Source organism: Choloepus didactylus, chromosome 14 (genome assembly GCF_015220235.1).
Source record: "Choloepus didactylus isolate mChoDid1 chromosome 14, mChoDid1.pri, whole genome shotgun sequence".
NCBI lineage: Eukaryota > Metazoa > Chordata > Mammalia > Pilosa > Megalonychidae > Choloepus > Choloepus didactylus.
In genome coordinates, this window is record NC_051320.1 from 51,925,246 (window position 1) to 51,949,750 (window position 24,505).

The 24,505-nt window shown below is 40.4% G+C and overlaps 1 protein-coding gene across 1 annotated transcript in view; it reads left to right on the forward strand.

Moving 5' to 3' along the window:
- PTDSS1 (phosphatidylserine synthase 1) overlaps window positions 1-24,505 on the forward strand; it is a 62,508-nt gene that overhangs the window by 29,293 nt on the left and 8,710 nt on the right. Inside the window, exons 5-10 of the mRNA XM_037802707.1 lie at window positions 2,157-2,315; window positions 5,817-5,968; window positions 9,573-9,714; window positions 11,568-11,680; window positions 15,170-15,235; window positions 23,502-23,601. Coding sequence (XP_037658635.1) covers window positions 2,157-2,315; window positions 5,817-5,968; window positions 9,573-9,714; window positions 11,568-11,680; window positions 15,170-15,235; window positions 23,502-23,601 — 732 coding nt within the window. The remainder of the gene's footprint in view (window positions 1-2,156; window positions 2,316-5,816; window positions 5,969-9,572; window positions 9,715-11,567; window positions 11,681-15,169; window positions 15,236-23,501; window positions 23,602-24,505) is intronic.

Below are 24,505 nucleotides of genomic sequence, written 5' to 3' on the forward strand. Positions count from 1 at the left end.
TAACTCTGCTTCCAGATTTCCTCTCTCAATCGATTAGGACTCCAGTCAGATTGGATGAAGGCCCACCCTGATTCGGTTTGGCTTCACCTTGACTAATAGGCTCTTCGAAGATCCTATTTATAAATGAGTTCACATTATAGGACTGGGGTTGGGATTTAAACATGGTTCTGTGGGGGACGTGATGTGATCCACAACAGTCTTCCCTTTGGATCCCCAAGATACATTTCTTCCCACATGCAAAATACATTCACCCCATCCCAGCACCCCAAAAGCATTAAGCCTTTTCAGTAACCACTCTTAAGTCCAAAATATCATCTAAATCCATTATGGGTACAACCCTTCCTGGGGCAAAATTCTTCTCCACCTGTGAAACCTAGGAAACAAGTTATCTGCTTCCAAAATACAGGAACAGTTGGGAAATGGGCAGACTTTGTCTTTACTTATCACTTACTCACAGGCACACACCTTCCCCATGTGGATCCTTCCAGGCTCTGGCTCTGGGCCATCCCTCATTTAAAGCCCACTCCTCCTGGTTCCCAGGGGTGTGTCTGCCAGTGCTGCTCCTTGGCTGCAAAAAACTGCATTGTCCTACCTCCCTGCCAGGACTAGGACCCCAGGGTCTTCCAAATTATCAAATCAGCGTATCTATTCTTTAATAATTATAATACATAAAACCAATTTACTTAGGATTTTCAAAATGCCTCTCTATATATCCAAGCCTAGAAATACTCTAATAGAGAGTGCAAAAGCCTCCAAATTAATTTTTAACCTGTGAGTGCTTTAAGAGTAGCCTTCTTAAAACAAACTCACACCTTTCTGGTCTAACTTGAGTGGTTAATTGCACAGTAAGTAAGAGGATGGGGTGATTGAGGGATTCAGAGCTGATGGAGCCCTGCGGCTCTCCTTATTGTATATCCTGCTTCAGCCCAAGGGTGTCAGTCTGTCATTCCCTATTACAGGCATATGTTCCAGAGTCTGAAGAGAGATTTTTCATCTTATTGCAGTGCACTTTATTTTTTTTAAGCCTTATCTTGACTTACCCTATTGGATTTTGTCCTGTTTTCTCCAAATTTCCCACTTACACACCATAATATCACATCACATTGTTTCTTTAAAAAAATGACATTTTTTCCATGGCCTTAGAGCTTTTCAAATTGACATGCATTTTATCTGAAAAAGGCTTCAGAAATCTGATGCTGTGGGTTTCAGAAGAGAGAAGCACGGAGTTGCCCTTTTGTTCCCTCAGAAAGTGTCATTTCTAGAATTTGAAAATTATAGGAATTCTTTCAACTGGTTGTTATAGGTGAATTTTCCCCCCGATTGTACCACTGTCTATCAGATTAATTTGGTGAAGAAAGAATGTGAAATATTGAAGGTCTTGAGAAATGTTATATTGTCATCATGTAACTACTTTCATAATAAATACAGAGTGTTAATTTAAAATTACTTAGAAATATATATCATCTTAAAAATAAAACATATTAGAAATGGAAACATTCTTAAAAACTTTGTAAGTTTTAAAAATATTAAAATTATGTAGTATCTGATACATTTTAGGGCAGAGATTTATTTTGTTTTCTTTTTCTAATTTCCTAAGTTGGAGGCTTAGCTCATTAATTTCCCATTTTTCTTCTTTTCTAATATAAGCATTTAAGGTTTAACATTTTCCTCTGATTTTTGTTTCACTATATCCCATCAGCTTTGAAATACAGTATTTTTCATTATCATTTAGTATTGAATATTTTAATAATTTCTGTTGTGGCTTCTTTAGCCCATGACTTACTTAGGAAATGTGTTTTTGAATTTCAAAGCCTATTGAGATTCTTCTACTTATGTTTTTGTTACTGGCTCTAACTTAATTGCTCTGTGGTCAGATGACATCGTCTGTGTGATGCCACTTTTTTAAATTGTGTCCTTCCTTTGTAAAATGATTTAAACCCATTTTAACCCAGCTTTTGCAACTCAGAGCAAAGCATATAAACTAATACTTGTCCATTTTTTCCTCAAGAATCTGCAGTTATTAAAAATTTTCTTTTTTAATTGAATAAGACATATATTAGTTTTCAAGGTCATATCAGTTCTTTTAATTTACTGCCAAAATCATGGAAGCAAGTTGATTTCTAGAGTATCATTATTTCCCTTTTTATTTTAAATAGGAATATGCTGTGAACTGTCATGTTATCACCTGGGAGAGGATTATCAGCCATTTTGACATATTTGCCTTTGGACATTTCTGGGGCTGGGCCATGAAGGCCTTATTGATCCGTAGTTATGGGCTCTGCTGGACAATCAGTATTACCTGGGAGCTAACCGAGGTAAGAAAGGCAAAAGGGGGAAGGGGGAGGGGGTATTTAGACTATACACGTTGTATTGTTTTTATGCAGGAGGAAAAAAATTAGTCTTTCAGTTAATAGTCAATTAAGCCCTATGGCACAAAACTGTACTTAAACCATCCCCTAAGAATATTTTATGCTTTTGCCTATGGGGAAGAATCACTTCTTAAAACTTAATAAAGTGTGTCTATCCCATAAGTTTTAAAGACAAACAAATGAAATAAAGCTTAAGAATGCAATTAAAATCTCATGTGAGACAAATAAGTGGAGATGAGGAGATTTTAGGCGTGAACAGGTAAATTTACCCACCAACTAATCTCTGTTTGTGATGAACGCAACTGTGGTGTTTAGGAATCACAGATGCATCCAGGATATTTTGTAGTTGAAAAAGAGATCCTAACATAGCTCCAGTATCTCAGTAATCAAAGTTTGTCTCATTTAATGAATGGAATAGATATAGTCTTAAAAGACCCTTAGCAAAATGAAATTTGAGAAACTGATTCATTTATTGTTCAGTTATTAAATTATCCTTAGTCAGTCCCAGAGAATAAACTTTGGCCATGTGCACAGGGTATTTCTTGATGCCAATCATTGTCCTGACCCTCATTTAGAGAAGTGTGCCAGTTAGATGTAGCTCCTGTTGAATGCTCAGCACTTTACATATACCATCACAAATCCTCACAGTAAACCAGAAGAGGCTATGTGTATTCCCACTGTGCAGGTGTCAGCACCAGAGCTCAGCTCCTTGGTTCAATAGGTGAGCCAGGATTGGATTCCAGATGTGCTTGCCTGTGTCCTCGCTCTTGTGTCCTGCTCTAACTCTGAAGTCAGAGCATCTCCATAACCTTCACCTTTCTCAGCCTCCTTTGCGTCCTTTTCACTCACACTAGACTGAGCATCGTGCAGTACCTTCCTTTCCCTGCTCTTCAGCATCCTGTAGTCACCACATCCTGTAGACTGTTTTATAAAACACGTCTATGGTCTAGCTAAGTTTTTCCATATTCTTGCTCCCTCCATCCTGTGTCTAATCCACTGTCGTCATCTATCTGAATTACTTGTCTTCTTCCTTCAGGCTATTTATTGCCAAAGCAATTCTTTCCGGCTTCCATGTGATCATGTCACTCTCCTACTAAAAACTCTTTGTCCATTGCTCTTAGGATAAAATCCAAACTTCTGAATCAGCCTATAAGGCTTTCTGTTAACCAGCCCCTCCCCACCATTCCAGCCCTGTCAAAGATCCTCTCCACCTTCTTTCTTCTTTCTCTGGCCGTCTGTGCTTTCTTCATTTCAAAGACTTTGTGTACTTTCCTATCACAGGGCCCTCACACAAGCTCTTCCCTCTCTTCCCTGCCCCTTCACCAACTAACCTCCTCAGCTTTAATCTCTTCTTAGGAAAGCTTTCCCTGATCCCTCAACTAGCTTTGCTCCATCTTTACACACCTGGAAATATAGCACCTCAGCCTTCTCCTTTGAAATGTTCATCACATCTCTTTTCCACTAAATTTCATACCTTGTGAGGGCAAGGACCACGTCTGTATATTCACAGAACCAGGAATTCCTCCTTACACATGGTAGGTGTTCCTCAGATTTGCAGTGAACGAATGAGTGAGGACCCCACCCTTCCAGTTCCTTCAACTCTGATCTCTCAGGGACCCATCTCACCCCCAGAATCACTCCAGGCATTCCCTGGAAAGCTCCTCAAGTTGACATATGTCGTCAACATCTCACTCTTAGTTTGTCTCATCAAATCTGCGTCACCGACTTCTGCTTAAGTTTCCTTCTTTACTTGTCAAAGGGCAAGAGCTAATGCTCCATCTAGTGGGTTGGTACCTGGTAATATACTTACCCCATAGAGGTGTTTTAAGAAACAGTCTACAGGATGAGGTGACTACAGGATGCTGAAGAGCAGGGAAAAGAAGGTGTTCCATACCTGACAGGCAGCAGGTACACTTGATAAGATTTCCTTATATTCATATATTGATTTATACCTTACAAAGTGCTTTCAGGAATAAAGTTGTATCTATGCAGTATTCATTATATTACTTCAGAGGTTTGTAGTTATAGGGGTTGTTTTTTGTTCCAGAGAACCTCCCAGACCTTGTCTTTGTAATTTCAAACCTTCTTAAAGTGAGCCTTCACCCAGCACACTTCCTGCTCTGGGCACAAAAAGATTTCCAGAAGAGATTTCTGTTCTACCTTTGATCTTACTATTCTTCCAGGAATGCCCTCATCTTCCTCTCCACCTCTTAGAAGTAATCATACCCGTCCCTAAGGATCCCACTTGTCTTGGTTTTCAAGGGCTGCCCTAAGAAAGTACCATAGACTAGGTAGCTTAAAAAACAGAAAATTGTTGTCTCACAATTCTGGAGATTAGAAGTTCAAAATCAAGGTGTTGCAGAGTTATGCACCATCCAAGAATTATAAGGGAGAGTCCTTCCTTGCCTCTTCCTAGCTTTTGGTGTTTGCTGGCAGTCTTTGCCTTTCCCTGAGTGGTAGATGCATCACTCCAATATCTGCCTCCTTCGTCACATGGGCTTCTTCCCCATGTCTGCCAGTCTCTGTGTCCAAATTTCCCTCTTCTTATAAGGCCCACCCTACGCAGGCTTGGCCTCATTTTAACCAATTACATCTTCAAAGATCCTATTTCCAATAGGGTCATATTCATGGGGTGGGGTTAGGACTTGAGAACTTTCTGGAGGACATAGTTGAATCCATAATACCACTCCAATATGTCTTTCTTCCAGAAACCTTCTCAGATTACCCTCAGTCCCAAAATAAAAGCTTTAGTCAGAATTAATCTCTCTTTTGTCCCCAATGTACTTCATTTATGTCACCATTGTAATACTTGCCCCAGTCTACTTTGTGGTTATGGTTATCTGGATAAACGTCTGACTCCTCCACCTGAGATCAAGAACCTTGACTTCATTTTGTCTCACCACCTTGCACCTCATGGGTGCTTAATAAAAGACTGTCCTTTTTATGAATCAGCTAGTGTGAGGTTTCCTATTAAGCACTCAGTTTCCTACATCATGTCGTCAAGAGCTATCTCTCTGCTCTCATGATTTACTCATAGTTATACCTGAATATCTATGGAATGTTTCTAAAAATGCACAACTTGAATTCTTCAGCTAATAATTTTCAGGCTTACGTCAATGCTTTATTGTCAGGTATGAAAACTTCTTTTCCCCTCCCGAATCCTTGTCATGTTATTGTTACCCAAGGTAATTAATTGGTAGTAATTTTCAAGAGGGGCCAGCATTTCTTGAGAGCCCTATATTAAAAAAATCAAGAGCTGTTAGATTAGTATTATTTGTAAACCATCAGCAATATAAAAAACAAGACCCAGATTTCAGACTCTGTCATTAGGGAAAAACGAAATGTCAACCACTTATCCTAAAACAATGTATTGTAAAAAGGAAAGCTATCTTTCTGTATGGTACCCCAAGTTTTTTACAGTCATCATCTTTTCCTTGTGTTTCTCAGCTTTTCTTCATGCATCTTCTGCCAAATTTTGCTGAGTGCTGGTGGGATCAAGTCATTCTGGACATCCTATTATGTAATGGCGGAGGCATCTGGCTGGGCATGGTCGTCTGCAGGTTTTTAGAGATGAGAACTTACCACTGGGCAAGCTTTAAGTGAGTCATCTTTTTGGACACGAGTCACAGTTTTTCACAATGTATATTTAAGTGCTTTAGTAGGGTATAGTGTTGGTACATCTTTGATGATAAGGAATAAATTACATGTTAATAACTGAAACTCATAAATGATTGTAAACCTAATTTCAGGCATTCATCCAGAAAATGCTAAGTCATTTAAAATTACTGTTTCCCTCTCTCACCCCATATATTCAGAGGAGTCAAACAACCTCTTGATTCCAAAATTTCTTAAATCCATCTCCTCATTTTTATCCCTACTGCCTCAGCCTGCCTTCAGACTCCCACCACTGGTTTAGTTGTCCCCTGACCCCCTGGTTAATCCCTCCAGTCCTTCTCTCACGTGCATGAGTGATCTTCTCACCAACTTTGGAGTAAGACACTCATGTCATTCCTGTGATGGTCTGTCATGTTCTTTAGAATGAAGTGTAGGTTCATGGGCTCACCAGATGAGGTCCCTTTCTTCACCCCTGCCCAGACTCCTGAGATCTGGCACCTGTGCACACTCTTCCTTACTGGGATTTGACCCATGTACCCGTGGGCCAGGCTGCCTTATCTTTTCTCTCCTGACTCAGCTCAGCGCAGTTGTCACAGCCTCTGGAAGCCCCCTTGGCTGTCTAGTTTATTAGTTGCATCTCCCTCTTCTGTGCTGCTTCCAAAGAGTTCAGTGCATACCTCTGTGGCTGCTTTATCCTCCTCCTTGAACTTGTTCTTCAACCTGGCTGCCATTGATGGGGCAGTTACGGAGAAGAACATGGTAGTAATGCTTTTTATTATGTTTAAAACTTTATCTTATATGGCAAAATATGAGCATATGCCCATGTCATTAAATATTCTCTTACAATTTGACTTTAAAGGGCTTCTTTGTAGCCAAACATAGGGATAAACCATCAAATTTTTAGCCAATTCCCTTATATGGTTATTTAGTTGTCTCCAAATTTTTGCTTTTACATAGAAGGCTAGAGTGAACATTCCTGAACATATATCTTTGTGTGTTATCTCTGATTGTTTTGTAAATAAATTCTTAGCAGTAGATTACACCAACTTATACCCTTGCCTACAATAGATAAATGTGTCCATTTCACTGTTGCCTTGAATTTTATTTTTAACCTTTGCCAATTTTATCACACATAAAGTTGAATGATTTTGGATTTCTATTCTATGTCTATTAGATTTCTCCTCTTTTATTAGGCTTTTTTTTTTTTTGATAGATGAATGATATTAATACTTTGTCATAATTTGTGACTTTATTTTCCATTTTGTCAGTTTCTTTTAATGTTATTCATGATGGATTTTCTTTTAAACTTCAAAAGCTCTTAATTTTTTTTTGTTGTTGAAATACATGTTCACTTCTCTTTTCTTTAGTCCTTTAGTGGTTTCATCTTTTTTATTATAAGTAATTTATTCGATCTACATAAAATTTATTTTGATATGTGGTATGAGGGGAAGATTTCATAGTGTTTTTGCAGATGATCAACCAATTTTCCCCTGCCCTTGATTTGAAAGGATACTTTTTTATATATTTGAGGTAGTATGTATTGTAACAAAAACTGTGCCTGTGCTAAGTATTGTCTCCAGATTGTTTTATAAGCAAGATCTTAGCCACATATCAATTCTAGGCATAGACCTTGTTATTCTCTTCATTTTAGGGATGATGCAACTGAGATTTGAGTGTGGTAATTTGTCTAAGGACTCACCACTAGCATGCAGTTCAGTCTGAATTTGTCCCCAGGCTAACTCCTTAGCTGTGCCACAGTGCTTTCCTATTTTCTTACATTTATGCTCCAAATTTGACTTTAGAATCACTCTGTCAAGTTACCAAAACATAAGTCCACCAATAAACAAAAAAATCCCATTAGTTTTTTTTTAATTCGGTTTTATTGAGATATATTCACATACCATAGAATCATCCATGGTGTACAATCAACATGTTCACTGTACCATCATATAGTTATGCATTCATCACCCCAATCAGTTTTTTAATTGAATTGAATTTTATTTAAATAAATAAATGAAAGTGAAAAAGAACACCCAAATCTTTCCATCCCCCCCATTCCACCCTATTTTTCATTTAGTTTTTGTCCCCATTTTTCTATTCAGCCATCCATACACTAGATAAAGGAAGTGTGAGCCACAAGGTTTTCACAACTCACAGTCATACTATGTAAGCTACATAGTTATACAGTCGTCTTCAAGAATCACGGTTAGTGGGTTGTAGTTCAACACTTTCGGGTATTTCCTTCTAGCTATTCCAATACACTAAAACCTAAAAAGGAATATATATATATATATATATGGTGCGTAATAGCGCCCTCTGGAGTGACTTCTTGACTCCATTTGAAATTTCTCAGCCACTGAAACTTTATTTTGTTTCATTTTTCTTCCATTAGGTTTTTAAAAAGTGTAATTTTTTTTCTTTTTTATTTAAAATTACTTTATTTCTCAAATAAACAACATTTCCAAACAAAACAAAGCAAAGCAATGGGATAAACAAAAATATGTGTTAAATGTATAAACAAAAATATATATTAAATATATAAATTAATACAGATGAATGTGGGTTAAATTAACCTCTATACTATATTAAATATTCTGGTTCTCAATTATGCTGTCCTTCTTTCTTTATTCTAGTCTTCCTCTATGTCTTTCCATGAAATTTTGCCATTTGTTAAACACAGTTCTTGCATGGTTCTTGTTTATTTTTAAATAGTCTCTGTTTTTGGTTGCTTTTGTGCCTCAAATCTTCTTGTGATATTTTCTTATTACATACCTGTATGGGTAGATGGGTGAATGAAAGAACAAACATGATTTGCCACCACTCTCCGTCCCCCCACTCCCCACTGGAATAAAAGGTCCATTAGGGCAGGAGCTAGGCCTGACTGGTTGTTAACTGGTACTGACGTCAGGTTTTAGCTCTCCCGACTAGCGTGGGAGGGCCAGAATCTATACCCAGCTCTGCTGTTTACAAGGTAGGCCCTAGTCAGCCAGGTCTCTCTGAGCCTGAATTTTCCCATATGTAAAATGTGGGTTTGCTTGTTTCTGTCATGACTATATGAACTTTTTTATTGAGTGATTCTGGGACTAAAACTAAGAATGGTTAAAAATAACTGTTCATTAGCCCAAACTGCTCACTTCTCTGAGGCATAAGCAGGGTAAGGAAGTGACATGGGTGATCCGAAAAATACAGACTATCTTCTCTAGTTCACTAAACGCCCTGACCTGGGAGATGAGGGCTGTGTGTTCTGTAACCTTGCCGGACTTGCAAATTCCCAGCTGGTTGTTCTTTTTAATGCCTCTCAGCTTCTTTTTGCAAATTAGGCTTTCCAGGCCCTGCGATAACCTCACCTCTGGCTGTGCTGACAGCCCCGTGCTGCTCTTATCACCGCTGAAATTCCCCTTGGAGTGGGCTGCCTTCTTGCTCTGCCTGTGGCTGGAGAGGCCATTGATTGAGAAAGGATTCAAATAGAAAGGGATCTTTTTGATCTGAGCATTTGTTATAAAATCATCAATGCACAGTTTTTTCTTGTCTTTTTTTTCCCCTTTCCTGTATCTTTGGATTTTCACCGGCACCATTCTCCTCTTACAGGGACATCCATACCACCACCGGGAAAATCAAAAGAGCCGTGCTCCAGTTCACTCCAGCCAGCTGGACCTACGTTAGGTGGTTTGACCCCAAATCTTCATTTCAGAGAGTGGCTGGAATATATCTTTTCATGATCATCTGGCAGGTATTTCTTCAGATGCCCAGAAGTAGAAAAAATAAAAATAAAATGTTTTTTGGGGGATTTAGAGTTAATATCAGTTTGCTTTGCTTATCAGTAGATGCTTCAGAAGATCAGCTTGTCTCCAGCTGGCACATAGAAGTGATGTTGGAGCTAAGGTCTTGTTTCATTGTTAAGAGTTTTTTAAAAATATGAATCTTTGAATTACAAATTAGAAACAGAGTTTCCTGAAAGGAAATAGTGCTCGACACCTACCCCCCAGTGAGTTAGGCATCAGATTGCTTTTTAGAATGATCTTTTCAGGACCAGAGGAACACATGGACAGTCTTTGCTGACATGCCAATCAAATTCAGTGTTTGAGTGTTAAAACTGTACTTGGCTGGTTCCACTCTGAGTCATGTAAAGAAGCCCTCTGCTTCCCGTGGGAAAGTAGAAAGCCTGGGAAACCTGGATCTCCAGAAGGTCGTGGTCGATGGAGAGAAGCTGTAGTTCCAAGTAGACCATTACCTTGATGTTATTCAGATAGCTAAGTGTCTTGGAAAAGGCTTATCAAAGATCCCTGTTTTCTAGAGACAGACCATTTATTGATCCTCCATTCCCCAGGTTAATTGTTTCACAGCTTTTGGCAAATAGCCAGGGGAAACCAACCTTTGCCTGAAGGGTTCTTTCAGAAATCATTAGAAAGTATATTTTGAGCACATATGCACAAAATATTTCCAATGTAAGGAAAATACCAGGAACGTGTCACTTTTAAGAATGACAGTGTTCCTTGTCCATACACTCCACCTTAATAAATGAAATGTATGTACACAAAAGTATATATGGATATTTAAATAATGGTTGTGGTTTGGATTAAGATTTCCCTTATCAGGGCAAATGTCAAGGAAGCTCTGAGTTTTCTATTATTGGAAAAGCTGATAAGAAATGATTTATCAAGGGGAGATGCATGTCCTGGATGGAACTGCCCGGGCAGCTCTCCTTGGAATTTACCTCTCCCATGGGTGTGGAGGTTGCGCTGTTATCAGCTTTCCATATGTGCTGTTAATTAGTGAACCATTTAAAAATTTTATGTCCTTGAAGTCAGTAATGTGGGAATATGTAATTGAAATGCACCTGCCAGTCCATGTAATGTGTTCTTGAAGCACAGCAGCCTTGTGTAGTCAAGCCCCTTGCTTGAGATCCTGGGGAGAAAGGCAGGAGCCAGACTCCAGGCATAGAGCAGCCACGCCCCGGAACACTCTCTGTTGTGCTGTCAAGGATTCATCCTGCACTGGGATGCTGACCTCAGGGGGAAATGCCACTGCTCCTAGGTGAAGCTGGTGCCAACCCTTCATACCCACGCTTAAGAGTTGCCCTAGGCTGCCATCTGCTCGGTCCCAGCATGTGTGAGACATGCACACAATCCTCTGTCAGTGGTGCACCTGCTTTGGGTCATAAAGGGCTTACTTTCTGACAGTTGGACTTCTTTTACGCAAGGCCTGATTTCTGTAAGGCTGTGTAGATGTTCCATGGCACACGCTTGTCTTCACGATGCTGCTGTTCTCAGAGCATTTCTCTTCTGACTGTGCCAAAGGATCATATACGTGACCCAAGTGACAATCATGCAAACCAGGAAATATGAGAGGTAGCTAATGCCCTGAGCCCCAGTGTGTCCCTCCTACTGCCCAGAGCCTCCTGGGTCTCCAGTTGGTTGATACCCTTATTGTACTGACTCTTAACTAGTTTGAATAGCAGCCCTTAGAAGACCCCATATAGTTCCTGAAAATGCTGAGAACATACCAAGTATTTTTAGTTGAAGGATTCTATGAGAGTGACTTAGCATTAAGTACCAGGTTGACTCATTTCTCCTTCTTTTTCAGCTAACTGAGTTGAATACCTTCTTCCTGAAGCATATCTTTGTGTTCCAAGCTGGTCATCCATTGAGTTGGTGTAGAATTCTCTTTATTGGTGGCATTACAGCCCCCACAGTGAGGTAATTTTCTGCAAGCCTGACTCTCACTTGAGGACGTTGACCTATTTTATGTTCACCTGTTTGGCGTAAGGGAAGCCGCATAAACTAGCAGATTTTCCTTGAAAATGCCATTCTAAAGAATTATACATCCAGAATATAAGAAAAATGGTTTTCTCTCATTTCTGATGTCTTAAAAAGAGAAAGGGGATAATCAATAGTACTATCCCCTTCACAATATTGTTTTGCTGTTCTTTTTCTCTCTAATATTCAAATTTTAAAAAAATTAGCAGTGACATTGAGTTTGTTAAAATGAGATTATTGGAAAACACAAAAATTTCTAAGGTAGAACTGAAGTCATATATGATGTTACTTTTAAATGATACTTCATTAGCTTTCTCAGACTCACTTGAGTCAATTTCCTTTTTTTTAAATGCAATTTATTGAGATATATTCACACACCATATAATCTATCCAAAGAATACAATCAGTGGCTCACAGTACCATCATATAATTGTGATTCATCACTACAATCAATTTTAGAACATTTTCGTTACTCAAAAAAAAAAAATAAATAAATAAATAAGAAAAAAGAATACCCAAAACATCCCATACCCCCCCCATTATTTTATTTATTTGTTTGTTTGTTTGTCTTTATTTTATTACTCATCTGCCCATACACTGGATAAAGGAAGTGCCCATCACAAAGTTCACCCCATAAAAGCTATATAGTTATACAGTCATCATCAAGAATCAAGGCTATTGGATTACAGGTCAACAGTTTCAGGTATTTCCTTCTAGCTATTCTAATACACTCAAAACTAAAAAGGAATATCTATATCAAATGCATAAGAGTAACCTCCAGAATGACCTCTCGACTTTACTTTAAATCTCTTAGCCACTGAGACTTTATTTTGTTCCATTTCTTTCCACTTTTTGGTCAAGAAGGCATTCTCAATCCCACGATGCCAGGGCCAGGCCCATCCCTGGAAGTCATGTCCCACATAGGATAGAGGATGATAAGTTTATTTTCAGGGTTGGTGGAGAGAGAGAGGCAACAAAAGAGGTTCCCTGGGGGTGACTCTTAGGCATGCTTACAAGTAGGCTTAGTTTCTCCTAGTCAATTTCCTTTTAAAATGTCTAGCATCACTGAGATGGGTTTGGGTGGGCATGTGCCATTCTTTCTCTGGATTCATGAAGGGCCCTAGAGATGGGGCTTTATTCAGAGACCGTCCTCACATAGACCAATCCCAGTGAACTTCAAAGTGATACATCTTCTTTTGCTTCATTTTTCCTATTTAGAAATGGCATTTAATTTTTGTAACTTATATGGAGTACCGACATTGTTCAGTAGCAGCAGCCAAGATCTTTACACAATCTTTACACAGTTTGGAATGAAACTAAGTAGTTAAAAGGTTAACCTTTCAGAAGCTTATTTTTAATGCTTGCAAACCACACGAGTAGAGGACTTCACTTGCCAAGGAGTATGGCAAAACTAAGACATTTGCCCTCCCTGCCCCCCCCAATCAGAACCTTTTCTTATTCATTAATAATAATAATAATAATAATAATAATAATAATAATAATATATTAAGCTTCTAATATCCCCAGGTGCTGGATTAAGCTAAGCAAATAAGACAATGCTGAGCCCTTTGGCGTTAAGGCCAAAAATTCCAACTTTTCTTTTAATAACCAACCAAATAGGAATGTAACAGTTGGTGATCAGCTGCTCTTTGATGCTTTATAGGCCATGTCTGTTGAAGTCGTCATCTCATAAATGTTGTTACCCCTGATGGTATGGAGCCTCCCTCCGTTTTAATTTAATTTGAGGTTTGCAGTTATTTTCAGGAATGATTAGTAATGGTTCCTTCATAAAATTAAGAGCAATCAACAAAGTAAGGGGGGAAAAGGAAGCTCTTCTTATAAACTAGCAGAGCAAATCACATCTGGTTTATCATGAAATTTCTGTGTTGTTAAACATTCCAAAACAACACCAGCCACTAAAAATCACATTTTCAACTTTTGAGAGCACCTCAAAATTTTTGCTAAACCATAAGGATTTTTTCACAATTCTTTGTTTAAAAATATCCCACTTCCTGTGCTCTTACTGCTTCATGCAGTTTCCACATAAGGAAATGCTTTGACAGTTTACTGGAAAGATAGGAGTGCTCTAATCGGTTTAACACAACCATCCCAATTAGTAAACACCAGGTCCTATAAGGAGACAGCGCTGTGGGCTTGGGGAAGAAAATGTATACTGCATATCCATTTTCTCCCTTTTTGATTAGGCTCTCTCACAAAACTGCTTTGAGAAGAGATTTGAGTGAACATTCTTTGAATCTGATAATAAAAGTGCAATATGCTGGGATAGGTGCAATTAGAGGGTAAAGTAGCAGAACTGATAAAAATGCAATTAGGTAATGAAAATGTGAAGTTAGATGAAAACCTGAATTCTTCGTAACCAGAATTCTTCTCTTGGGCCTCTAGTGGGGAGAAGGTGATAGTTCATGGATGAGCTTTAGATATCTGTGTATCCCCTAGAGTTTAATGCAGCATTCTGTGTGCATATTTTATGTGCCATTGTTATAGCTTTCATCAGATCCTCAAAGGAGCCTGTGGCCCCAAAGAGATGATGAGCCACTGGTTCAGATGCTACTTGGGAAGGGATGGGGAGAGTTCAGGGTAATTAGGAGGCCCTGAGCCTGTGCTGTCCGTGTGGCAGCCACTTACCACCTGTGGCTTTTGAACACTGGAAATATGACTAATCCACGTTGAAGTGTGCTGTAGGTGTAAACTCCATACCAGATTTCAAAGACTTAGTATGAAAAAAGAATATAAAATGCCTTGTTACAGTGTTTTTGATATGTAGGGTTAAATATGTATGATTAAAATTAATTTTATCTGTTTCTTTCTTAACATCGCTACTTGAAATTGCGTTTGTGGCTCGTATTATATTTCTATTTGGGGAGTGCTGCTCTAAGCCTTTAAACTCCATGACATTGCCTCTTTTTCTAGTCTGGTCAGTAACATTTGAAATCATTTGAAGCATTTAGCGACTGTGAAGTGCAGCTGGGGTCTCATTCCAGTTTCTGAGAGCCAAAAATCTGTATATTTCTTGCCTGGTTAAAACCAGCAACTTTGTCCAGAGAGAGCCATGAACAGTGGTGTAGACCTTCAAGAATCCCCTCCGTAGAGAGAAACTAAAACACCTGCCTGGGGTTGCTTTAGCTCAGGGCTCTGGGGGTCTGTAGCTGAGTCAAGACTGCCCTTGCCAATAGGCTCACTCTTTAAACTGTGCTCCCTCCTCCTTTCTAACCCAGACTCCTACCCTCTTACAGGAACTTTCCTACTGGCACTGGCTCTCTCTTTTAATAGTACTAGACCAGGCAGCTCGAGTACATTGAACAGGCAGGGTTTTTTTATATTTTTATATTCTTTCCATCAAAGTTATTTCATTTTATATTGATTTGTTCCTCTAGAAGCTCTCGATGAATTCCAACTTTGTTCTTTCAGGCAGTACTACGCTTACCTCACCGACACGCAGTGCAAGCGCGTGGGAACGCAGTGCTGGGTGTTTGGGTGAGTAATCCCCGCAGGGTAGAGGCTTAACAGTCACGAAAGCCTCTAACTTTCTTTGGTTACTTGGTGCCTTTCAGTGCAATTTTCCTCTGAAAGCAGATGGGCAAGGTTTGCTGTTGTTTTGTATACCTTCCATTCTTAACATTCCCTTTTCTGATTCAAGTTTAGTATAGTTACTTGGCAAATTGTAGACAAAGGTTATAGAAACTTTTTTTTTAAATTAAAAACATCATGAAATTAGAAGATAACTCCCACATAAAACTCTGTGATGTTTTTTTTTTGTTTGTTTTGTTTTGTTTTTTTAAATCTTCATTTTATTGAGATATATTCACATACCACGCAGTCATACAAAACAAGTCGTACATTCGGTTGTTCACAGTACCATTACATAGTTGTACATTCATCACCTAAATCAATCCCTGACACCTTCATTAGCACACACACAAAAATAACGAGAATAATAATTAAAGTGAAAAAGAGCAATTAAAGTAAAAAAGAACACTGGGTGCCTTTGTCTGTTTGTTTGTTTGTTTCCTTCCCCTATTTTTCTACTCATCCATCCATAAACTAGACAAAGGGGAGTGTGGTCCTTATGGCTTTCCCAATCCCATTGTCACCCCTCATAAGCTACATTTTTATACAATTGTCTTCGAGATTCATGGGTTCTGGGTTGTAGTTTGACAGTTTCAGGTATCTACCACCAGCTACCCCAATTCTTTGGAACCTAAAAAGGGTTGTCTAAATTGTGCATTAAGAGTGCCCACCAGAGTGACCTCTTGGCTCGTTTTGGAATCTCTCTGCCACTGAAGCTTATTTCATTTCCTTTCACATCCCCCTTTTGGTCAAGAAGATGTTCTCCATCCCGTGATGCCGGGTCTACATTCCTCCCCAGGAGTCATATTCCACGTTGCCAGGGATCTGTGATGTTTTATAAGATAAATTGGATAGAAAATGGATTAGTTGAATTCCATCTTGAGTTTGGAAGATCGTCTCATCGTGGGCTCTCCCATGCTTCATTTTACTTTCACATCCAAAGGACCTCTTGAGGGGTAGAGGGAGGGAATGGGGAGTTAATGCTTAAATTGTAGAGTTTCTATTTGGGGCAATGGGAGAGTTGTGGTAATGGATGGTGGTGATTGGTAGCACAACAGAGTATGTAGTTAACAACACTGAATTATATATTTGAATGTGATTAAAGAGGAAATTTTAGGTCGTACATATGCTATTAGAATAAAAAAAAAAAGACCTCTTGCAATAGCTGATTGCCCTTTACTGAGGTATAGTTTTACTATTCCAAAGAGAGCTAAGACATAGCTGTATGGGTCACAATTTATTGTCTTGTTACAGATACAAGTGCTGTATCTTAATTTATTATTATTTAACTGATTTGAAAGAGTCTAGGTTATCTAGTTTAACCCCCAGTGTTCAATGTGAGATCATCTTCAACATCTCAGGTAAGTGGTTCCTCTGCTTTAACATCATCAACTATTTACCATGCCTGTAGCAACAGAAATACCAGAGATGCCCAGCACATCTGTATGTGAAGTTCTGTCCTTGAGGGAGCTTATATTCAAGACCTAGGTTCTAAATTGAGTGTGACAGTATAAAGGAAATTTAATGAAAACTTGTACTAGAGAAGAAATTTCTACTTTCAGCAGATTTTTAAGCGATACCTTTTTTTTTTTTCAAATTAAAAGGTCACACATGCATATTGACAAAAGTTTAGAAAAGAATGTAGAAGAAACTAAAGATCACCCAAAAAAGCCAGGCATGCAGAGATAATTGCTCTTACCATATCAGTGTCACTCCTTCCAAACATTTCTGGGTTTGTGTGTGTGTCTGTGTGTGTGTGTGTATGTGTACATACCCCAGCTCTTAATCCGGATTCTGAGGGATTCAATAGTTTCAAAGGATTAAATGGTGGTACTCAAGTTAGGATTAGCTGATTTTCCCCCATAGAAGACAAAGGGCCATTGTTGTTTGTTTCTTATAAATTCTGTGGGGGAAGCTAATTTTTTTATCCAAATTGATTGCAGCTTAAAGGGTGATAAGATGGGTTAGATTTCCTTGGTTCAGGGGAGAACAAAGGAGAGAGAGTTTATATGTCTACAAATTTCTAATACGCTAAGCACAGGAGACTTTGCCCACTTGAGGTGTAAGGAAACAGTTGTGTGGTAGCAAGGAGGGATGTGGGCTTTCTTTATTCATGTCTTGTTGGAGGAGAAAGTGATCTTCCTTGCATTTGAGCTCTTCCCACAAGCATTTTTTTCCTACATATTTAAAAGTCCTTGGCAAGGTCTTTTTCTATTGTGGAGTGGATATTTTCCACAGGACTGTGTCTGTTTACCTGTTGAGAAAAAGGAGAGGGAGGTAGTGTTAGACAAAAGTTTCTTTCTAATCAGGCAGCTAAAAAATCAAATGCCCATGGCCAAGATACATCAGGCCTAAGGGTGGTGGAAAAATGCTGCTACAGAAAGTCATGTCTGGTTGGGAAATGATTAAAATAAAGTAAAATGCAAAGGAGAAATCATTTGGCTTATCTAGTACGCTTTCTGAGGATGGAGAACTCCCAGAAAGTGATTTTGAGATTGATGAATCTTCTGAGACCTCATGTGCCATGCTGAATGATAGCAGATCCCCCTCCTGAGCCACGCACAGCACACCACGTGTGTGAACACTCCAAGAGCTGTCTCCTGCACAGGTGGTACCTTCAGCCAGAGCTCGGGAGGCCAGAGTCTCCGGCCTCTGTGTTTGCCCCTCGGAGGCCACCGCCTCCCGTCTTCTGCCCCATCCCTTCATCCTGCCTCCCTGTTGCCTTTGGTTTTATTTCCTCTACTGTCAAAACAGGAAATGCTTAAATGTGTGATTTCCTTTACTAACTCAACTAGTTTTATAGCATTCTTTTCACTGATTTTGGAATGCTTTCAGGCTTTAGCAAGGTGTGGAGATGTGAGCAAGAATTGAGTGGGAGTGCTCCATGTAATGACATTCCTAACTGCCTTGGGGTGGCAGGGCGAGCAGGGGCAAGGTCATCTCCTTCTCCAGAAGAGGGTGCTTTTCATCTCTTCTGTAAGTATTAAAAAGCTGGTAGTAATTACTTGCTGAAGTGACTAAATCCAGATCGCATCATGGTCTTCCACAGTTGCACCACAGATCTGAGCTTTTTAACCTTTATACTTAAACATGTTGCGTATAGCAGAGCTAAGATTCCCTCCAGCTAGGGAACAGGACCCTTACTAGCGAGAAAGCAGTCATATGAAAAAGTTGGCATCGTCTCTTTGGAAAGGCATTTTAAGTTATTTCAGCTCGCTGAGAGTTTTAGGACCAGACTGATGCGAACAAATTCCCCAGTTGTGGGGCTTATCTCATCTTCGTCTTTCAATCCCCTCCCCATCCCACCCCAATTATAATTGAGCATCTGTGCTCAAAGGGAGAGTATTAGCCTGGCTCATAAGGGAAAAAGGTTGTTCTGTGATTTGGTCCTGGAAGGGAGGAGTCCAAGCTTTGGCCAGAAGAGGAGTGAGCAGTCTTTTTTCTTCTTCCAGAGAGTTTCTGGGTTGGCCCTTTGTCTCAGTCATCGCCATCCCCCTTTTGCCCATTGTTTCACAGCCTCTCGCACTGTGTCCTCTCCTTCCCTGTCCACCACACCTGTTTCAGGCCCTCGGTGCTCACCCTGCTGGGTAGCTTTGTAGCCACTTTCCCTGCTTTAGGCATCTTCCCCTTCACTCCTTCTTACTCTGGATTGTCTGTTCATCCTCTCCAGACATCAGTTTCTTCCTACCATTCCACTGCTCCCTTTCCCTTAAATTCTTTTTAGTAACTGAGTCCCTGTCCTCAAATGAAATCTTACCCCAAACTCTGAGATACATAAAAACAATTGAGGGGAACGGTTCTGGGTTAGCAACCTCTCTTCTCACCCTCCCCGTCCCACCCCTGGGGGGTCTTTGGAAGCCAAAATGCACCATGGAATACTGTTGAAATTTTATTCATCCGTTAAGGACCAGCTCAGCTATCACTGAATCCAGAGAGGTGTCTTTGGTCATCCCAATCGGAACTGGAGCCTCCTCTGAACTTCATGGGCACTTCCAGGCCCCTGGGTGACTGTACAGTGGTTTTTCGTAGGTGTATTTGTGTCTCACTTCCATGGTTGGTGGGCCTGCTTCTCCCTGGTGGGAAGGGGCTCGCCCCCTCCTGTCGCCCAAGGGCAGGGTGTCATCATGCAACTCCGGGTGGCACTTGGTGGGTGCTGGCAGGCGCTGCTCTCACGGCAGCGGCACCACTCCAGGCGCTCAGAATGCAGGAGCAGGTTTGTTGGAAATTGAAAACCCTTCTTTTGCTTCTCAGGATGGAACACCCAGCCTAGTCACGCTAAGCCTAGCTTTTTTTTTTTTTTTTTTTTAATTATTGTGGTAACGTAACACAGAATTTCCTTTTACTCATGTTTAAGTGTATACTGTGTTGTGCCACCATTTATTACCAAAACTTTTCTATTACCTCAAACAGAAACTCTGTACCCATTAAGCAATAACTCCCCATTCTTCCTCCCCCAGCCTCTGGTTTCCTCTAATCTACCTTCTGTCTCTGAATTTGCCTATTCTAGATATTTCATGTAAGTGGAATCATACACTATTTATCGTTTGTGTCTGGCTTACTCCACCCAGCATAATATTTTCAGGGTTCGTTGATGTTGTCGCATATATCAGGACTTTGTTCTTTTTTATGGCTGAATAATATTCCACTGTATGGATATACAACATTTTGTTTATCCACTCATCTGCTGGTGGGCCCTTGGGTTGTTGAGCCCCGAATTTCTTTTATAAACCTGTTTGCATTCTTGTTCACTAAGGAACCCCTTATCCTTGGCTCTGTGCTAACATCATCTTTTTCTGCCCTGTGGAGCAGGCTCCCAAGAGAAGGGCAGCTGGGTGTGTGGGTCAGCAGAGCAGTACTAAGGCAGGAGACCCTCTGCCACCCCCACGCAGAGGCACCTCGGGCAACCCAAGTGTTGATTTGCCTTTTAATCTTGCTCATTCAAGAGGAGCATGGCCACAGATATCAAAGGGAGGGGAAGGGCTGAGTGAATTCCATCACACCACAATCTGGCTGCATCTTTCAGAGTCTGGTGCAGATCAGAGACGTTTAAATTTGAACTGAGGAAGAGGACACTTGGTTGCAGAGGAGGGATGAGGAGGCTGGTGCTGTCACAGGCTCACACTGTGCTAAGCCTTTGCCTCAGCCCTAAAGGAGCAGCCGTTTGAGTCTTAGTACAAAAGTAATGTTAATTTTCTAGAAGGAGGCTTTGAGTATGAATCCCTCTAGTGAGTCAGAGCTAATGAGGAAGGGCCTTGGCTGGTGTTTTTTATTATTATTTTTTTAAATTTTTTATTCAATTTTATTGAGATATATTCATATACTGTATAATCATCCAAGTGTACAATCAGTTGTTCACAGAACCATCATATAGTTGTGCATTCATCACCACATTCAGTTTTTGAACATTTTCATTACCATACACAAAAAAGAATAAGAATAAAAGTTAAAGTGGAAAAGAACACCCAAAACATCCCATCCCCCCTCCCTCCTTATTGTTCATTTATTTTTTGTCCTCATTTTTCTATTCATCTGCCCATGTACTATATAAAGGGAGTGAGAGCCACAAAGTTCTCATAATCACACAGTCACACAGTGTAAGCTATATAGTTATACAGTCATCTTCAGGAATCAAGGCTACTGGGTTACAGTTCTACAGTTTCAGGTATTTCCTTCTAGCTATTCTAATACACTAAAAACTAAAAAGAGATATCTATATAATACATAAGAATAACCTCCAGAATGACCTCTCAACTCCATTTGAAACCTCTCAGGCACTGAAACTTTATTTTGTTTCATTTCTTTCCCCCTTTTGGTCAGGAAGGCTTTCTCAATCCCATAATGCCAGGGCCGAGCTCATCCCCACGAGTCATGTCCCATGTTGCCAGGGAGAGTCACACCCCTGGGAGTCGTGCCCCACGTAGGGGGCGGGCAGTGAGTTCACCTGCAGAGTACAGGCTGGTGTTTTGAGTCCATGTGACTGTTGAGTTTCATATATCCCAATTCTCACCATTCGCCACCATCTCCACAGCTACCATCCTGGTCCTCTTGCCTGGATTTTTGCAATAGCCTCTTACCTACTGATCTTATTTCTACTCTTGTATTTTTACTTCAGTTCCCAGTTCAGCAGCCAGAATGATCTTATTAAGAAGTAAAGCAAATCATGTTGAACACTGCCCTCTGAACCCTCCAGAGGCTGTGTCTCCCTCCAACTAAAGCCAAGACCTTAGGAAGGCCCTTGGAGCCCCCAAGGCATCTCTGACCTCACCTTGGCCACTTACCCTCTCCTGAAACCACGCTGTGCCTTTCACATACCCGGGCCTCAGCCCTGGCTGCTGTCGCCTGGGCCTGGGCCTCTCCTCGCCCAGATGGTCTCCCAGATGGCCCCACACCGCCTTCTGGTCTTTCTGTTCAACTCTTACCTTCGCAGTACAAGACAGTGGCTTAGCTAAGATTCCTCAGCAAGTGGAAGCAAATTTTACCCCAAAGTTGCAGACCGAAAAGCACTGCCTAGACAAACTACAGGTCATTATGAAACTAATCGAGTGGATCCTGAAGTGAAGTAGAATAGAAAATGTCAGAATAAGTTTACAAATTCACTTTTGTTTCAGGTGCGTGAGTACCTGTGCTCATGGGTGCTGGGTCAAATGAAAACTGTGTTTCTTGCTATGGTTCAGAGGTCACAAAAGTTTGAGAAAGAGCTCAAATCTGCTGATCTCCATGCTTTTGCAACATGACTCAGGAATCTAGTAGAAATCTCTTGTAATAAACTTATTAGGGTGTCCTGTCTGACTCAAGAGTTGATAGGCACACTTATTTCTTAGGCTTATCACTTTCATTTGTAGGATTTCTGCAGAAAGTCCCAGCCAAAGATTAAATAATCCTTTTCATTTCTTCTCTCAGGTCGCCTTCCCCTCACTGTGCAGGCTGGAAGTAACAAAAGTTTAACTGCCATCTAGTGTTGGATTACATTCTAGACTTAATAATTACAGTGAATTTAGCCCTACACTTAAAAGCCTTCCTGTGTACCTCAGCTAAAATGATGCTTTCTCACTCATACACACTCTGTTTGGGAGGGTGTGGCTTTAGAGATTCAGGCCAAATACTTTTACACCTTATTTGGCTGTGACGAGGGGAAAAGGCAATCCCAAACTCTGTAAAAGTACATTAAAGAGATTTTCTCTCTGCTGCCTTGCTGGAATGGTTCTAATTCCAGGACTTCCCTTGTGTAGAGCCAGCCATTTGTTGATGGCAGTGACCTTTGCACCGCCAGTGTGCAGGGCAGAGAGATCAAGCGCCTTCTAGCCCCCCTCACCTTTTTAGAGAATATCTGCACAAGTATGCCAGTTGCTGATTGTCCAACTTCCATCTCAAGATGGGGACACCTAAAACTGAGTTGTATGGAAGTATTCTTATGCAGTCTTTGGGATCACGGGACCAGTGTAACCCTCACCTTCTTCATTCTCCCCTCCAAGCTGTGACTCTAAGGCCTGATTCTTATATTCATAAATGAGGATAGAGAACACAAAAGTGGCTTTTTTCCTTAGTGTTTTAGTTGAAGAGTAAAAGCATGAAGTGGTTTCTTTTTGTTTCAATTTTTGTTTTACATTTAAATTTAACAAAATTATTGCTTAGAGATGAAGAGAGGATAAAGGGTTTAACTGGAAGGAGGTGGCTTTGGAGGGAATGTCTTCAAGTTATTGAAAGACCATCCCGTGGAAAGGATCAGACTCACCCTGAATGATTGCTGAGGACAGAGTTAGGACCCATGGGTAGAAGATATAGGAGGCAATGACAGCTCAAGACAGGGAAAAGCTTTCTAACAGCTAGCGAGGTTTAGCAGTGGAGTAAGCTGCCCTGCAAGGGCTCCCTGTGCCGGGGGTGGGGTGCAACAGAGGCGGCCTGAGGGTCCACCCCAGATGAGAATAGGGGCTCTCAGGTGACACAGGGGCCTCTGGCTATTAAAATTCATGTGTTGTGATTTTGGTCTGGAAGGAGGGAAGAAGTTAAACTAAATTGTTACTTACGAAGAAACTGTCATTCTGTGGGGTACTTGCTACTAGTGTTTGGGGCAGAAATCTTGTGACCAGTTGAACTGTCTGAGTAATACAAATTTCTGGTAATGTATATCCTCTGATAAAATGAATTGGTTTTCAACCTATTGTTCTTTGTTTAGGGTCATTGGTTTCCTGGAAGCGATTGTTTGCATAAAATTCGGGCAAGATCTCTTCTCCAAGACCCAAATACTCTACGTCGTGCTGTGGCTTCTATGTGTGGTAAGTCATTACTTTTGACCCTGAACTTTTAGCAAAACTCTGATGTGCCTCTTTAAAAACAAAACAGAACAAAATAATACTCTCTCATGCACCAAGTTTCCTTAGCAATTCAAAGAAAGACATTTCACTTGTAATTCCCCTGCAATTGGCAACAGGTTGTTGCAGTCTAAAGTTCAAGAACAAAATATACCAAGTCCCACGTGGCATTTGGAGTGGCTCCCCTTGCAGGTTCTGGTCAGAGGCTCCCAGCAGTTGCACCATACAGGCACTGATTTAATTTCCAGGAATTCATTCATGTGTGCCGAGTATTTAAGGGCTGCCCTGAAGGGTCAGGGGCAGTTGACAGTGCCCTTTCCTTCATCTCATCATCCCGCCTTATCCATTTTAACATGTATATTACTCTACAGGGCTTTACATGCAAAGCAATGTACTGTAGTTGATAGGTAACATAGACATTTCCAAAAGTAATCAGAGTAGCCAGTTCTACCCTGTGGGCCAACTTTATAAGCCACCCATGTGGAAGCAGAGCCTCTGCTTTGATGGGGATTTCCCTGGGGGGCCCGCCTGGCCTGGGAGCTCTGTTACAGTGGGCAAGGAGCCCAGCCCCTCAGGGACTCATTCCTCATCTTTAAAATGAAGTTAAGATTACAGCTTAAACATCTTGCGACTGCTCTTCTTAATTTAATTGTTGACTCCCCTTCTTAATTTACTATAACTTAGTTATTTTGGAGAAAAGTTCTTATTTTACATTTAAGCTTAAGATTCTTCACTTTTGCTTTACTTGGACTATAAAATTAACTTGCAGGCTTTTTAAAATAATCATAGAAAATCTCAAGCATATTCAACAGTAGAGAGAATATGTTCCCATCATCTAGTTTCAACAATTATCACCTCTCTGCCAGTC